The sequence below is a fragment of the Polyodon spathula genome, chromosome 5 (assembly GCF_017654505.1).
Source record: "Polyodon spathula isolate WHYD16114869_AA chromosome 5, ASM1765450v1, whole genome shotgun sequence".
NCBI classification, from domain to species: domain Eukaryota; kingdom Metazoa; phylum Chordata; class Actinopteri; order Acipenseriformes; family Polyodontidae; genus Polyodon; species Polyodon spathula.
The window spans coordinates 17,160,422-17,175,801 of NC_054538.1; the positions used below are offsets into that span (position 1 = coordinate 17,160,422).

General features: G+C 38.8%; 1 protein-coding gene across 2 annotated transcripts in view; it reads left to right on the forward strand.

Annotated features, from left to right (window-relative positions):
• Positions 1-14,330, forward strand: part of fig4a (FIG4 phosphoinositide 5-phosphatase a) — an 81,556-nt gene extending 67,226 nt beyond the window's left edge. For both annotated transcript variants that reach the window (XM_041249908.1, XM_041249907.1), the window contains exon 24: positions 13,110-14,330. In XM_041249908.1, coding sequence (XP_041105842.1) covers positions 13,110-13,287 — 178 coding nt within the window. In that variant the 3' untranslated portion in view covers positions 13,288-14,330. The remainder of the gene's footprint in view (positions 1-13,109) is intronic.
• Positions 14,331-15,380: the final 1,050 nt, after the last annotated feature.

A 15,380-nucleotide genomic window follows, 5' to 3' on the forward strand; every position in this document is an offset into this window, starting at 1 on the left:
TAGCGGCAAGACTGCAGGAGCAGGGAACGGAGACAGATGTGGGGGAGCTTCAGGCGGTGACGGGAGTGATGACTGACCCGATGGGGGAGCTAGGTCAAGGTCAGAGAGGTCTCTCGGGGCGCTGGTGGCCGTCTGCCAACCATCTTTGGTTGACCCAGGCCAAAGTGGTGGACACAGAGAAGGCTGTGTTACTGGATGCCTCAATAACACCGGGGCAGACATTCAGAGCGACTGTGTATGTGAGCCTTGAGTGTTCCCACAAGGCCACAGAGGTCGCTTCAAAGTTCTCGCGCCTTCCAGCCTATCGCCAGCGCCCTAGGTGGCCTTCCCAGTCTGCTGGGGCAGCTAGACCTGAATGCCGCCGTCCACCTCAGGCCAAGCAAACAGACAGAGGAAAAGGCGGAGGCAAGGGACCACCGCCAACCAGGGGTAACCGGTTCTCCGGCTGGAGACAAACCCGGACTGGTATTCAACTCGTTGAAGGCACCAATTCCTCAAATAGAATTATGTGGAATTACTTTCTCTGATTTCTGACTACGACAGCATGTTTAGCAATCACTTTTCAATTGCCACAATATTCTCATGGTACCTCTAACAAGATTCAGAACGAATAAAAAGCACAAGTACAGGAAGCCAAGTACATCTCTGTACTGGTAGATTAAACAACCGACTATGGAAATGCAGCTCAGCTGTCTTGTGTTTTCAGGTACCAGTATGTGACTGACAGTGGCCAGAAAGAACAGTAGTTCTGTGAAAATGTCTTAGATTTACTAAAATAAAAATAATAATAAAAATGCTTTAAAAAGACCAAATTCCCACTGGGCTTTATTTTTACTTTTTCTATTGATTTTTTTTAGTATTACTGTGCAGGCCAGTCACTATAGTATTGTTACCCTTATTAAAAATGTGCAAAGATCAGTCTACCAACTTTTAATCAACTAATGGCCATCAAAAATTAAGCACTTGATATAAAAATTAAGCACTAATATAAATTCGTGAACTAATATATATATAGATATATATAATATATATATTATTATATATAATACTATATATAATCCATATATATATACACACACACACACACACACACACACACACACACACACACACCCCAGTGAATTAACTACAAAACAAAGTATGCCAAATAGCAGTTAAAGTTAAATGTTGTTTTGTTTATTCCCGAAATAAAAAATAGAAAAAAAAAAAAAGTGTCAACTTTATGTACTGTTTATTTATTTTTTTACTTCTGTAGCAGTAGAAATCAAAAAGACTACATAAGGAAGCCAGTATAGTGGTATTTTCTTCAGTCCTCAAACCTATGTTGATGCTTGAACTGCGACCAGCCAGTCTCATTGTGATCTAATTTAGCAGCAACTGACTCTTCTTAATGGCAGCTCACCAGGGTCATATTCAGAAAGCTTAACCTCATGTGTTTTTTTTTGTTTTTTTTAATCCCAATCTAAAGCTTTGACAAATGTTTATTTGTTGTAAAGTGAGACAGAATGGAAATATAAAATAAAAAAAAACATTCAGAAAAGGTGTCCTGTGGGAAATGTTATGTGACCACACACACACACATTCCCTAGAGCTTGTTTGAGACTAGAGTCTGAAGGTACTATGTGGTTGGGGATAATACACTTTTTACCCCTAACTGGATTAGTGGTTTCCTTTCAGTGAGAACAAATCACGAGATCTTTTACCAGCAGTGACCACACCAAATTCATGTGATTCTTTATCCGTCCAAAAACAAACGAGTACCCACAAATACTAGTATATAAACCTTGTTTGTGTGCGTACAGTTTGACACAGGATTTCTTCGGATGACTAAGGGTCAGAAACCCACTGAAGGGAAGTAAAGATGAAGTAGCGTATTTTTTAAATGGCATTTCATATGCTGTGTCTATGCTGGTGTGCTGTGTTTCAAGTCTAAGTTTGAGGCTTGAATTCAAAACTCCCTTCAAGGATATAAATAATGCATGACAGATGTCGGTCACTATGACCAGTTATGCACTGCATCAAATCTTGCAACAAAATACTGGTTAAGAGGGAATAGAAGTGTCTGACCTACTTTGCTGGTACTCTGTTTAAAGAACCAAACTCTCTGTGGGGGGGGGGGAGTAGACAGGAATATCATTTTCCCGATGATTGTGTACACAGTATGCTATTAACTTTGGAATGGAGTTTGTTTGAACTCTGTAGAACTTATACATAACCTCTTTGATACCTACTGCAGGTAGACATAAACCAGCTCCCCTGCTAAAGACTGTGTTGCTTAACATATACAGTTCATGATGCTGAAGTTTTCTCATTAATATAAGAAGCTGGGGGACACTGCACAATAGACACAGTGTGATTTGTTTTAGGGCAACGTGATACTTTTACTACAATAATAGATGTAGGTCCATATAATAACATGCAAATGAATTTTTATATGGGCTTCATTGTATATAAATTAATATTTGCTATTGATACATACTAACAGTTACCACTCCCATATGTGTTAATATTTGCCCTATCATGTGAATTTGACCAGTATGAGTTAAAAAAAAATAAAAAACTTAATGTAATATCTGTACAAAATATTAAACAGCAATTGATCACTGGTGATATCTATAAAAGGGCCAAGTTGAGTCAGTTCCAAATGTAAAAATGAGAAACACTGGGCCCAAGCAGCTATTTTGCCCCACATTAGATTTTTTGACAGTGAAGAAGTGCTCTGGGGATCCTCTAGTTATAGTGTGTATTGTTAACTTCATCAGGTCCAGTGTTTTCTACTTTTTGTTGTCATGTACTATAGGTTAGCACTGCCATTAAGAATTTTGCTTTCCAGAAACTATATGGAAGTCAAACAAGTAAAATAATTGATATGAATATAGTTAGGGCTCACAAAAATACCACTGAACAGCACAGTAGCTCAAGCCTTTCTGTAATGTTGATAGTATATAATTGAAGAGCACAGACACAAACCAGATCCCTGCTTTTTATTGACTAGTGTGTCTAATTAGAAGTCTTTAATACTTTTGTTATTGCTATTTTTACTACTGTATACCTAATATAACTTGTTTACCAGGAACATTTATATTAAAATTAGTTTTCTATAGTTTTTACTTATAGGTGTTTTCCCTGGGCCATCACAATCAGGAAAGGGTCTGGTTAAATTGCACAGTTGTGCTTACTAAGCCTTGCCAATGTTTATGTAAACAGACATTAAAAAAAAAAGTTTAATTGCCTCAGCAAATCAAACAAACCTTTTGGTGGCAATTCAGAGTAATCAGATAGTGAAAGTATGATGCTCTGTCCAACAGTTTAACAAATGTTTTGTACGAGTGTGGCAAAGTGCCCGCCCCTGTGCTATATATTTGTGTTTTATGTTGTATGTAGTGTGTTAATGTTAGTGTATAGTCATTGGTACACAGGATATAATATGGGTTACGAGCACAAGTGTTTAAAATGTATATTTGTATTTAGGCACAAGGATTGCACAGCACTTCACGTGCAGGTAAAATGTAATAATATGTGGGCACGGGAAATTGCACTTCGTTAATTCACGTGCAGTTGTACCGAGACTTCAACTGAATGATAGATTAGCAATCGAGTCTCGGTACAGCTGCATAAAAGCAGCCTGTTTTCACTCACTCAGGGTGGTGTGTTCAGGGTCGAAAGAACGGGGGAGAGACGGAGAGATAAAGTAAGCAATTGCTACGTCGTGCTGCAGGACCAGCACTGTACTTGTTTGTTTAGTGTTCCTGCCCTGTTTGTTAGTGTCTGTTTGTTTTGTTTGTCTGTTTATTTTGCCTCAAGTACCATGATCTGTTTTGTTCAGCATCTTTATTTTCTGTTTGTTCATTTATTAAATGCTGAGCGCAAGCAAGCGCTCAGCTTCACCAAACTCTACGTCTCTGCCCTGTGTGTTGTTCTTCCGGGTCTGACGTCACCACTCAGCCAGCCTCGTGACAAGGACACACAAAAGAGCCTTCACGATACTAGGTTAGGCTTGTTAGGTCCATTGCTTCTTATTAGTGATGGACCTAAAATCTGTTGGCAGGAGCACAGATAGAAAACAGACTGTTACAAATACGATTCTGTCGAAATCATTTAAATAGTATTCCGGTTATTAAAGTACACAGGTACCAAATTTGACGGTGGCATAGCTATTGTACACACTGAAAAACTGCAGCTGTCCTTATAAAACTTTTTTTTCCATGTCGATGTCTTCTGGAATAAACAGACACAACCAAAAAATCCAACTTGTAAATTGGAATCTTCTGAGGGATCTTGGTAGTACAGTTTGATGCAACATGTAACAAACATGGTGCTGTGTTCTGCAAAGTTGCTTGAAAATATGGAATATTTATGTCATATTGCTTGTCCAGTCACATGAGGAGAGTATCCTGTGATAATGGCAAAGTGACGGTGCAGTGTGACATCAGGTTACAAAAGAGTTTTGAACTTGTAGCCATAATAAAGTGTAATATGTGAACATGAATGGTGGTGTTAGAATAACCTTTTTCTGTCATCTACTACTGACATTTGCTGCTTTGTTTTGCACTGATATTGCTGGTACAATACAACTTAGGTAAACATAAGACAATAATAAAATTTAGATGTTCACAGTGCAATGCAAAAGGATATAAAAAATGATACAATTAAATAAAAAATGAGGTCGGCCAGGGTGTCCTGGGCTCACCGCGCACCAGCGACCCCTGTAGTCTGGTCAGGCACCTGCGGGCTTGCCTGTTAGCTACCTGGGAGCTGCGCTGTACTCCCATGCTGTAGCTCCTGGATGGCTGCGTGGTGAATCCGCAATGTGTAAAGAAGCGGTCGGCTGACGGCACACGTTTTGGAGGACAGCGTGTGTTCTTCTTCGCCGCTCCCGAGTCAGCGCAGGGGTGGTAGCGGTGAGCTGAGCCTAAATAATAATTGGCCATTTCAAATTGGGAGAAAATTAAAAATAATTGGCAACGACTAAATTAAAAAAAAAAGTAGAATTCACTGGCAGCTCTGACAAACCGGAAGGCGATCCTTCACATATTCAAATCCATGTATACAAAGTATCCCGGCTTTCTTGAAAAGATCTGCGTTTCCTTTGTTTTTCTTTTGTATTTGTTATGCTCGTGTTAGTATCAAACCTAGTAGATTCAGCATCCGTCAGTTCTGGCAGATTCTACTTGCTGAAGAGGTTTTTTCCCCACTGCTAATTAAAAAATAAATAATTAATGTAGCCATCTACCTAGCAGTTTTATCCTGAGGGCTAGAGTGATACGTACTGTCTTTAAATTGGGACTTTAGTGAAGACTGCGTGTGTATGAGTAGATTTATTGTAGGTGGTAATTCACTGTTATTTAATCACTCACAGGCTGTAACCCCCAACTCCACAAACCAGCCAGCATTTGTGTAAATAGCAGCACATGTAATGAACAGTAAAATAAACGTTCTGTTTGTGTTGGTGACAATTTCAGGCGGAGCTTTACGGTCAGCAAGGTGACTTTTTTTTTTTTTCCTCTGTCATCCCGTCTGGTGTCAGTTTCTCAGCACACAGTACAGTAGTCGCTCAGTAACCAGGTGCAAACAGGTGATTGATCGATCTATCTATAGGCGCGTTTACTAAAGTGCCTTTGTTTTAAAAATATATATATATTTATATATATTTTTTAGGAATATAAAATCTGAACCTATTTTTAGGTGCCCCAACTGTTGTTGTTGATTGCAACTTGGGCACTTCACATAAGGACTGGTAAGTTTAGGACTAACAAGTTTCAAAACGTACTAGTCCTTTGGACTAGTACCACAATATTGTTAGTTTCTAACCCTGATTTCTGTATTTTCATTATTCCAACCCATAAAATGCTGTGACATTTAAGGCCTCTACACACCGGACATGATGCGACAAGCAAATGTGTCATACGACACAGCACACCACGACATTCAATGCGACAGGCTACACTGAAGCAGTGAGGAACAGCTTCCCTTGTGAACTTTCATTAAACAATGGCGAAAAAAAAGAGAGAATTCTTGCACTCTCAAAATACCTGCAACTGTACAATAAAGAACACAAATTATAAAACATGGCAATGAGGGAGAACATCTGGTAGTCCATTTCCATGGAACTGGATATAGCTGGTGTGTGATTAGTTTCTCTTTACTGAAATAAATATTCTGAAATGCTATTATGTGTACCACATTTTTATTAGCTGTATGACAAGACTATCATACGTGTGGTTTTTCCCAGCTGATGATACAATCAGAGGAGAGTCGCCGGTCACATCTCGTGCACACCTGTCGCCACTGGTGTGAAAGTTATCCGGTGTGTGGAGACCTTTTTAGAGTCTAAGCAAATTCAGTCATTCTCCTACACTGGCTGACAGTGTTTGCCTTGAACCATACTGAGTAAGTGTTCCTTTTTCTGTTTGCATTTTACAAATGGAGTTCTGTCACAGCTACAATTAAACTTGCAGTCTTAACAAATTTTCAAAGGTCACAGTTTCTTCCCCTTACCACCCTAATGTGACTGATTTGTTGTGCGTAACGTTAATTCTAGTTTCGTATTGGTATACAACTACCATGTCTGAAGAACTCAGAATAATGTAACTGTAATGTTTTGTTTATTGCATGTTGTTTTCTACATAGCAAAATAGGTATAGTTTTACATTCAAAGACATACTTTCTTTCAGATATCTCTCAAAAACTACAAAAAATGATTGCAAAAAATAGTTGCAAAAAATCACCATTATTGTAATTGAGGACAGGTAACAATTACAGTAAGCACACTGTTTCTTTTCGTCTGCTATATAATGCATGACAATGCAATACAAAAAGTTGTATTCCGTCTGCTTGCATGTACACAGAATGTGACTGCAGTGTGGTCCTCTGTTTATTGTCTTCTTCAAATTACCAGGAAAACAGGTTTCTGGCATTGGCTTCCAAACTGTTTCCAATTCTTACAATTCTCTGACCTGAGTTAAGTGTTTCAGTACTTTTGTTTGAACCCTGACATCATTTTAACCACACTTCTTTTTGCAGGGTTAATGAAAGTGATATGGGTACTGGCCTGCAACAGTTGCTTTATGTTTTTGTTAGGGATCATTGGTTCTCAAAACATTAGCCAGACCCAGATTTTGTCAAGTGATAAATAGACAACTACTTAACGTTAACTGCGTACTTAGTAAATTGAGTCAATGAGGTAACTGGCTTCTTTAGTTGGGCATGTGTTTGGTTGTCTTGTATAGGAGAGTAGCTCACAAGCACAGGCACTATGGCAGCAGTGCCTGGCTTCCTTAACAAGAACTACTCCTTTATTTGTTCACAACAATCTGTTTTATAGCCCCCATAATGGAATCCATCTTATTATTTTATTTGCTGGTTGGATTTTTAATTTAACTTTAGAATTTTTTTTCCATTAAACTAATAGTTTTTTGTTCATATATCTCTTTATTGCACAGGTTTTACTATCAAATTCTTCACACCAATTTTTTTTTTATATATATATTTTAAAATAGTCATTGCTGAACTTAAGAATCCTCATCTAGCTGTACTTTGTTGTTTCTGTTGCTGTTATTAAGCATCCTGTGGCACAGCTGCAACTTCAACACTTTGAATTAGACACCATTTGAGAGAATTACTTCATAATTTCTGGTGAAATATACAGTGACCATTACCTCCTATGATATGTATATACTGTAATATGGTAGTCATGAAAGGGGTTATAGAAACCAAATGCCGATAGACTAAATTTATGGTGTGTGTATATGCATAATACATTCCCTGTCATATTTGATCAATTAACATTTTTGAGAATTTCTGTCTGTATTACTTTTTGTTCATTCAACATTTCAAATGTCATATTTCACGAGAGTTTTTATGCAATCTGGCCAGTTATGAAATTGTGACGGGGTACACCCCACCCTTGTGTGTATTTTGTATTGTCTGTTGTTGTTTATGATTTAAATGTATGTATTGGTAAACAGGGCGTGTGGGTGTTAGTGTTTAAAATGTATATTTGGTGTGCAAAGGTGTTTTAGATCGGCAGTGAAGGAGTAATTACCTTCCTTGCCAAATTACTTCAGGTGCAGAATGTGCCTGATTTTGCTTTTCAAAAATGTTTTGTTTTGGTTGTACAAACTGTTTATTTATTATTAAATCAGCACAACAATGCTTCATACCCCATAGTACTGTGTGTTTATCCTTCCTTGTCTGATATCACCACCAAGCCTATCCGTGACAAGTATTTTTGGCAAGTTTTCTTACATTTCTGCATGTTAATAGTTTAATTTGATATGTTCTTTGTTATGCTGCGTCACAGAAAAATTTTGGATCATTGATTTCTTACCTCCTCTGAACTCCACTTAAAGTGAACTCCTGGTCAGGTGCAAAATTGATTGTCTCCCCAGGAGTTCATTTCCTGGAGGGGCAATTTTTAAAGGAGGAGCTCAGTGGCTTCGCCCATCTATGAAGGAAAGGATAACGTGGTGCTTGAAGCACTTATGAGGACCACTTTTGATCCCTTGCATTCAGCTGAGCTGAAATACTTATCCTTAAAAAGCGACTTTCTTAGGGTCCTCCATGGCTTATCCAATTAAAGCGTTGCTGCTGGGAGCGCAGGATGAGTCACACAGCTTGGACGGCACCAGTTTGCGTCCAGGCTGTGCAAAGAACTTTGCTGAGGACCCCGAGGGGGGGCATCCGATTGGTTCTGACGCTCCCGGGGGGGGGGGTGATAGGAAACCAGCTGGGATTGCTTCTCATCGTGCAACAACGAACCCTACTAGCCAGATACCAAGCACATTCAGAGTAGATAAGAGGCAGGGCTGTTCTCTGGGATCGGTAGCCCTCCCAGCTCCTCTCTGGATTGCTCGGTGTAAAAGCGATTTTGGCTTTAGGCTTGTGAGATCGGAGCATGCTCACATGCCCTCAGAACATTTGTGCTGTGTGGAGACTCGCTGTGGTGAGGAGAAGAAAAGCATAACTGGACATTCCAAGTTGGGGGGGGGTGAGATTTAAGCATTTTCAATTACGAAAGCCTGCTTCATTTCTGCGGAAGCCAGGAAAAAAGTTACACTTCGTACTAATTCTGCTTTTTTGCCAAAAACCATGTTGGCATTCCACATCAACCAGTCTGTGGAACTGGAGGCTTTCTATCCCCCTATTTTCCAGTCTGATAGGGAGAAGCAGCTCCATACGTATTGTTTTGTGCGGGCACTAGCATATTATGTGGCCAGAACACAGAGTTGGAGGCAGTCTGAACAATTTTGTGTATGTTATAGGCCTAATTCCCATGGTAAAGTCCTGTCTAAGCAGAGGCATTACAGACAAAGTCAAGACTGCTTATGAGTGAGCAAACTTACCCCCTCCAGAAAAGCTCACTGCCCATTGCACCAGGGGCATGGCAACTTTGTTGGTTTTGTTTTGGGGTGCATCTGTCAGGGACATTTGCAATGCAGTGATGTGGGCCACTCCCTATACTTTTACGCAGTTCTGTCGACTGTCTTAGATGCACAAAACCCTGGCTTTGGAACAAGAATGTTAAGGGCGGCTTCAGGGTCGATCCTGACAACATAAACATAGAAGTGAGTTCTCCCCCAATTTTTTAGCCCTAGATACTTGTACTAGGGTTCCTCATGGTAACACGCAAGGTAACCTTGCTTAGCCTTGTGGCATTCCATTTGGTCTGCAGTATTGCCTTTCATTCAGCTTTGGTATTTCTACCCATTAGGTAATGGTTACATCTCATACTTGAAAGGGAATGTTAGGTTATTAACTTAACCCTGGTTCCCTGAAATAGAAATGTAACTATTAGCTTTCAAGATCGCTGCATCCATGATTGCAGTAGTCTTGAAGGAAAAATGATGACTATGTCTGTGTCTGTAGTCCAGTTCTGCCCTTGAGGGCAGGCACGACTGCATCGCAGGCTCCGACATTTAGCTTTGATATAATAATTTTATATAGCACCTTTCATAGTGGACCACCATAACAAAGCGCTTTTGTAGAGGTAGGTTGTGAACTGTGCATTATATGCAAAGTCACTTACAGTAGGACATTGATTTAACATCTCATTCGCAGGATGGAGCAAGGAGGTTAAGTGACTTGCTCAGGGTCACACAGTGAGTCAGTCAGTTGCAGAGGTTTGAACCGATGACCTTCTGGTTACACTATGTAACACAATTTCTGTTCCTGGGTAGTAAGTGTTATTTCCTAATTGCTTATGCCTCAAAAGTATCGAAAATGGCTATTATTCCCCACAAACTTTGCTTTTTTTGCATTTTTTTTTTTTTTTTTTTTTGTTACACAGTGTTATAAGCCCTGGACTTTATCCACTTGACCACACTGCCTGCCTTAAATCTTATATATTTTTCAGGTTATCAGGTTCTTTATGGTAAATACATCTTTTAGGTAATGGTTACATTTCTATTTGAGGGATCCAACGGTTTCTTCGTAGGATGAAAAACTCCACACACCTGTAACCCACCCTCCATTCCCCCTTTTTTTACTGTCTTATGTTTTGAAATTTAGACAACAGTGCTTATCTGGAAAGGGGTTTTATAGGGGAAGGATACCAACTTTGGCACCAAAAACGACTATATTGCAATGATCTCTGGGATAGAGATTTGTTTGTCTCCTGACCCAAGCAAAGTGGAGATTGGGAGTTCACTCTATGTGGAGTTCATCATTCTACGAAGAAACCATATAACAGATAATCCTGTTGTGGGTGGTGGTGTTGTTGTGGGTAATGATTATATCTTTCCAGCAAATGCTGTAGCACAGCAATCTTTAAATTACTGCAGTAAAATATTAACTATGGTCAGTGTTTTTATTTTGACAACCAAATACACATCAGAGTAAAGATGTCAGGTCTTTTTCATCACTTCACATGTACTCTGAGTTCCTGTGTTGTTTCTCCCGCTGATTTTCATTTACAGTACTACAGCACTGAGCTGTTATCTCAGTTTCTGAAGAGGAGCCCTGGTTAGAACAGCTGTTGGTGTCTGGCAGAGCCAGACTCTAGCAGCTCTGCATTGGCCCACAATGTTTGATAAAGCCAGGTGCAAACATTAGGAGATGAATTTGGCATTTTCCTGCTGCGATTGAATTGGACGCAGTAACATCTGAGACTATTTTAAGCATCTTGCAAAAAGAAGTAATAATAAATTAAGCCTTAGATTTGCTTAGGTGAAAACAATGACTCGCAAACTTGACATATCCTGATCTCAAACTTGACATATCCTGATCTCAAACTTGACATATCCTGCAGTTTTTGAAATGTAAAAAGCGAGAGCCTAGGAAGTAATACAAAGCTGCAGAATATATCATTCTGTGAGATACAAGAGCTGGATTCTAGTTGAAGAAAAACTGTGTGACCTAATGTACTGCTTTCATCATAGGATGAACCAAAAAAAAAAAAACTTGATTGAGTAAATACAGTAGGTCAATAATTAGTCATGTTTAATATATTTATAGCCTTTAATGGGTTTGGTATGTTAATGAAAATAAATTGTCATAGCTCATGGGCTGCTCTACGTATCTTTTAAGACCTGTGTGTATTCATGACTTTTAAGAAGTAGCCAATAAACAAAATTTGAGTAATTAGATTTCTAAATATCCAATAATAAAACCACTTTCGTGATTCAGAAAGGTTAAGAACGTGGGATTTTGAGTCTGTACTTACTGGAATCTGATCATTGTGAAGCTATATCTGGTCATTTAACATTATTGCATTCAATAGTATTAACTATTTTAATTTTGTTAAAAGAGGGCAGTGCTTGTAACAACATATCAAGCCTTGCTCTTTTGTGATTCCACTGGTCTGACACTAACAGGACCATGCCTGTGTTGTATGGTATCCCACTGAATCATGCTGATGCCAGCGTACTAGCAAACTCATCTTCACTAAAATAGATCTTTTCAGAGTTCCAAATTAAGCTATAATTTAAAATAAAAATTCCTGGCAACAGGCGCCCATATGTGGGTACCACACTTTTTAGAAATATCTTGAGAACCTCTCAATTATGATTAAACTTGTTATTATTAATTACAGTGTAACACATTTTTATTTATTTTTTGTTCCTGGGTAGTAAGTGTTATTTCCTAATTGCTTATGCCTCAAAAGTATAGAAAATGGCTATTATTCCCCACAAACTTTGCTTTTGTGACCAGGACAGTGATATTTCAAAATATCACTATTTCCAATGGGAAAACGGGCAAATGTGTGTCTTTTCGTTCACATAGTCAGAAAAAAAACAACATATGAATCCAAATTAACATGTATTTATACTAAAGTAATTCAAAAATGACTACAAAAGATTTAAAAGTGAATAGTTTTTTGAGATTTACGATTATACTGTATTTACAGTATAATCGTAAATCTCGAAAAACTACTTGCTTCTCATGTAGCAGCTCATGTACCATTAACTGAGCACCAACAACAGTTAGTGACTGTAATAGGGATGTGCGTATCCTCTGACAAAGGTTATCCCAAGTGTGGCGTTTATCCTGTAGAAACCACATGGCTATATCAAAAATGGTACACCACACAGGAGTAAATATACAGATGGATTTTATACAAAAAGGCAGAAAAAATAAACACAACTTGCCTATAGTCTGCCAAGTGCTGCTCTCACTAAAAAGGAAGGCCCTGCTGTAGGAATCTACATTGACACGCCCTCCATATACTTTCAATTTGAAACCCCCTAACTAATCCCTTTGCTAAGCTACGTCGACTCAGTTAAACGCATGTTGACCATGTTTCTAGTAGTACTTTTGTTACACAAACCCAAGACCCCTGTTCCACGTATGCTTGTGGAATAGTTTGTATGGATTACTCACAATGCTGTTGCAAAACTCACGAACTGCTATGATCTGGCTCATCTGCCTTGAGGGTGTGTCAGCGGCTCATTTTGATAGCGAAACGCTCTGCCAAGACACGCCTACTGAGCGGTTGAGGATCCATGCCAGTCCAATCCCGGCCACTGCTCCTTGTCACCAGCATGATCCCTGGTAGGAGCACTACACTCCAACAAGGAAATGTTTACAGAAACGTGGGACCGAACAAGCCTACCTCATTGAACTAAACAGAAGGTGTAATGTATTTATTTATCTCTATTTATCTATTACAGGAACCATATATCATATTTCCTGAACGACAGTATATATGAGACTCAGGAGCCGAAAGTGGACAGGAAATCCAGGGAGATCTTTGAAAGCCATGTTCAAGCTGGAAGAGGTCTGGTGCAGTCACTTTCCAAGGATGACATCCTGATGTACAGGGAGTACATCCGGAACAGATGCATGTAGAACAACAAACTTTCCGTGGTACTAGCTGCACGCTGTTGTCATTCAACCTTGATACAGGTTATCAATGTCTGCTCATCTCAATCCTTCAGGACCAAAAATTTCAGAATTATTCTAAAATTCTACCATGTGTGTGTTAATCTTGTTTTACTACACTCATTTTTAAGGACGTGTGGTTGTGGATTTCGCTTGCAATTAAATTTATGTTAATCTGTGTCATTTTATATCTTAATTGCAAACCTACACGCACTGATATGCACTAATTTCCTTGAGGCTTTTATCTTAGTTACTGAATTGCCTTTTGAATGTTTCCTAGGAGACATGGAGCTGGTAGGCAGGTGTAAATCAGTGTGAGGGATTTGACCTTTCCACACACATGGTGCTGGTAATAATCCAGCATTACAGAGGCTTTCACGTGAGCCGCGTGAGCTGTGTGGAGCGGGCGGGCTCCTGCAGATCCTGTCATTGCCCTTATGAAAACTGCATTTTCTGAATGAACTGGTAAAATGCTTTTCAGTAAATTCAGTTGATGGATGCCGACTGCCAGCTTGTTGCTTGAATAGAGGAGGAACAGCAGCTGCCAGCAATATAAATTGGAATTACTTTAGATGTGGGATGAAGGGATGCATCACTAAGTGCTGTGGGATGATATCAAGTTTCTGTGGTTAATTGTGTATCTATTATTTGTTTACAAAGCAAAGACCCATCCTCTGTTTAAAGTTGATGTGGTCTTAGTTGAAGCACAGTACCACAGTAATAAATTTGTAATTGTCTTAAATGCAAATGTAATGTTCATTCCCCCCTTTCTATGTATGTAGAGATTTCTCTCTTTCCTTTTTCATGTAAAACCACTAATATTTTAAAGGCTTACTTTTACCATTACTACCTTTGTGTAACATAATGCATGCATCTTTTTCAACATAATCGCTAGATAGTTAAATAGTCAAAATATCATAGCAGCTCATGAAAACTTGGTATGTCACAGCTTCTACAAACAGCGGAAGTGAATGTTGCAAACTTTACCAAAATAAATGAGAAGATATATACCTTTTTATTGTCGGCCATACTTTAAGTAACCTGGCATTTTTAGTCACAAAAAATCATTCAATGATTTGATCAGGTATTTTTTCAGCCATAACTTTGGTGATGAACAGTTGGAAATTCTACCGAAATGATATAATGGCCTTTCCGCAATCAGAATGTAACATTAAACACAATGGAGAAGGTCATTTGAGGCCACAGTAAAAAGCCCTTTCCATATCTATCCATCTATCAATCTGTCCATCCATCCATTTAGAGGAAACCAGGCTTCTATGACCAATATTAGTTGCCCAATGTGAATGTGGATTTTCTGCACAAACTTTAATTGGATCCCAGGTTTCTCTGCTGTTGAGAATTAGTGCAGAGGGTCCTTGATTTTAATGTTTGACCCAGAACTTTCACCAGGTAAAAGGAAACTTAGACAAAATTGTATGTTCTGGCCGAGGGATGCAAAAATTTGAACCATTGTTGTCCTTGTCTCCTCCATTTTAGATCTTGGTGGCAAAGTACTCAATATGAATCCCTGCTATGTAGAGTAACATCATTTAAGAAAAATCATCATATACTGTGATATAAAGTCACGCGACCGCTATATAGTTTGGCAGTTTTATTCTTCATATTCCCAAGCCACAGCATCTTACCTACTGCAACGTGGATGTTTGTCACCATGGAAACAGCTTTCATATTGATAGACTGTCATTCTTCATTGCTATAAATGCATAGCTTACGTGTGTGGAGAACACCACTTTGGAACATAACAACAATCACTGGGTTACTAAATGTTGAAATACAATTTGACGGCTCTGTTGCTCATGTTTCTAGCATACAAAAACAAATACAAGTTGGTCAAAGGGTTTTGTTCTTTATTGTGTACTGGGTGTACTGGGTGTGCTGATTGGATTTGATAAGGTCTGTTGAAAATATGCATGAACAAAAAGAAAAAGCTATGTTTTTACCATATGTTCTTCAATGACTAATCAGTTTTTCTATGCAATGGATTAGGACAAGGGCAGCTGTAACATTTTCATATCAACACACACCCTTTGTAAGAACCA